At 41.9% G+C, this 1967-nt stretch overlaps 1 protein-coding gene across 1 annotated transcript in view; it reads left to right on the top strand.

Moving 5' to 3' along the window:
- ATP10B (ATPase, class V, type 10B) overlaps positions 1 to 1967 on the top strand; it is an 89267-nt gene that overhangs the window by 56631 nt on the left and 30669 nt on the right. The window contains exon 12 of the mRNA XM_015415829.1: positions 588 to 714. Within this exon, the coding sequence (XP_015271315.1) occupies positions 588 to 714 (127 nt within the window). The remainder of the gene's footprint in view (positions 1 to 587; positions 715 to 1967) is intronic.

Genomic DNA, 1967 nt, shown 5'->3' with positions numbered 1-1967 from the left:
GACCTCCTGTTCCCCTGGCACCCATGCTCTTAACACTCACTTTTGCTTTTGTAACTTTGCCTGCTTTGCACATCTGGCTTCCACCAAGGAAGACTCTGCAAAGAAAGGCACTCACAGTCGCAAACAACCTCTGCTTCTCACTTGCCTTGACAGTTCCTTGCTGGGGTTGCCATAAGTCAGTTGCAACTTGAGTGTCCTTATGTAATAGCCCCCTACTTAGATTCTTCTTTGACTCAGCTGAGTGACCCTTCTGTACCCAGAGGGCTAAGTTCTGGGGTGGAATTGGTGTTTGTATCATCAGAAAGATCATAACATGTTTAAAACTCAGTAGTGTTTGCAGCTGAACCAGGACAGCGGGGTGTGTGTACCAGTTTGGCGCACCTAAGGGCCGGAGCGCTCTAGGCGAGCACCTAGTTCACCTAGTGAGTGAGCCGGTCCTGCCCATCCTATACATGCATTAACTAACACAACAGGTCTTAAGACTAATATATGAATAATCTAAACTCAACGGAAATTGTTTAGCAACCCAGCATGCTGCTGAAAAGCATAGTGACTTCACTTTCTGAAATCTTAACTATTTGTTGTAGGTCTTAAGTGAAGATGACTTTCAGAAATGGGCCAACTTTCGTCACGAGGCAGAAACAGCAATTGACAACAGAGAAGAGCTATTAATGGAGACAGCACAACATCTGGAGACTAAACTCACTTTACTAGGTATCTTCTAAAACAATTTATTTAGGATTCTTTACCGTTCTGGTAATTGTGCTACAAATCAAGCTCACAACATGAAATGACAGCACTCCACTCTGCAGTGTACTATATTTGTGCAATACACCATGCCATGCTGTGGTTTTGTCTCTATGATGCTGAGATAAGGATCATGCAGCAATAAGTAACCAAAGAAGTTGGTAAGAGTGCAGGCCTGACTGCACCCATAGCAAAGGATGTGAGCTCCCTCATTCCTCTCAAACAGCACCCTAAATCCCTGCCACCTGTTCTATTTGGGTCATCCATGGTGCAGGTTGACTATTCGTGATTTTTTTAAAGAGGGAACATATACAGTCATCACTACTAATATCTGGCTGTTGACCTCTAGTAGAAGAGATGTTATTACACTTTCAGTTCAGTCATTAATTAAATTTAGTATTCATTTAGCCTTCTGGTCTTCCTTTTGGAACATCTCATGCAAGGAAATATAATATAACCTTCCATAGTCCTTTGAAGAGATGAGGAACTGTCCTGTTTAGTAAATTTCTTTCAATTAAACAATTCAACTTTCAGTTAAGTTCTGTGCCTTTCTTATGATGATATGACCTTTCTAAAGATACGGGTCATGATTCAGAGGATTATTGAAAGAAGATGCAAAGTCACTACTTGTCCAGTCCTATGCACAGAGGTGCAATCTCTGACACAAGCTGTAGGCATAATAAGCTGGTTCTGAACTAAGTTCTGTAGTTTAGGTTTCCCACACAAGAGTTCATGCACAGGAGCCTGAAAGTGCAAAGTATTTCCAATGGATGCTGAAGTCTATTCTGCATAGGGAGAAGGATCTCTGGATCAGAGTTCTGTTGCTTTATGGCTTGGTCACCACACTGTTATCAATTGTGGTAATTCAGCTGTCAACATGAAGTAAAATTAATACCTGTAATGATTCCTTGTTTTATGAGAGTGTGTGTGCCTTTAAATATTTGGTTGAAGTGTGGTGATAAGCAGACTAGAGTGATTGAGAGAGACAAATGTGCTGTGATTGGTGGATGACAGTGTTGGAGGAGTTTTTGAAAGGAATCTGTGTGTGTGTGTGTGTGTGTGTGTGCATGTGTGTGTGCGCGCGCGCGAGTTGGTCAGTTGAAAGTCAGTTGGATTTGTTCAGTTGATGTTCAGTCAGTGAGGGTTAATATAGGTCTGTGTGAGATCTCAAAGAGGGGAGTATATATGTCCTTAGCCTGAGTGGTTGACTCTAAAGGAAA

This window comes from Gekko japonicus, unplaced genomic scaffold, assembly GCF_001447785.1.
Source record: "Gekko japonicus isolate JY-2015 unplaced genomic scaffold, Gekko_japonicus_V1.1 scaffold46, whole genome shotgun sequence".
NCBI lineage: Eukaryota > Metazoa > Chordata > Lepidosauria > Squamata > Gekkonidae > Gekko > Gekko japonicus.
Note: the sequence above shows the minus strand (reverse complement) of the source record. Positions and strands in the feature narration are given on the sequence as shown.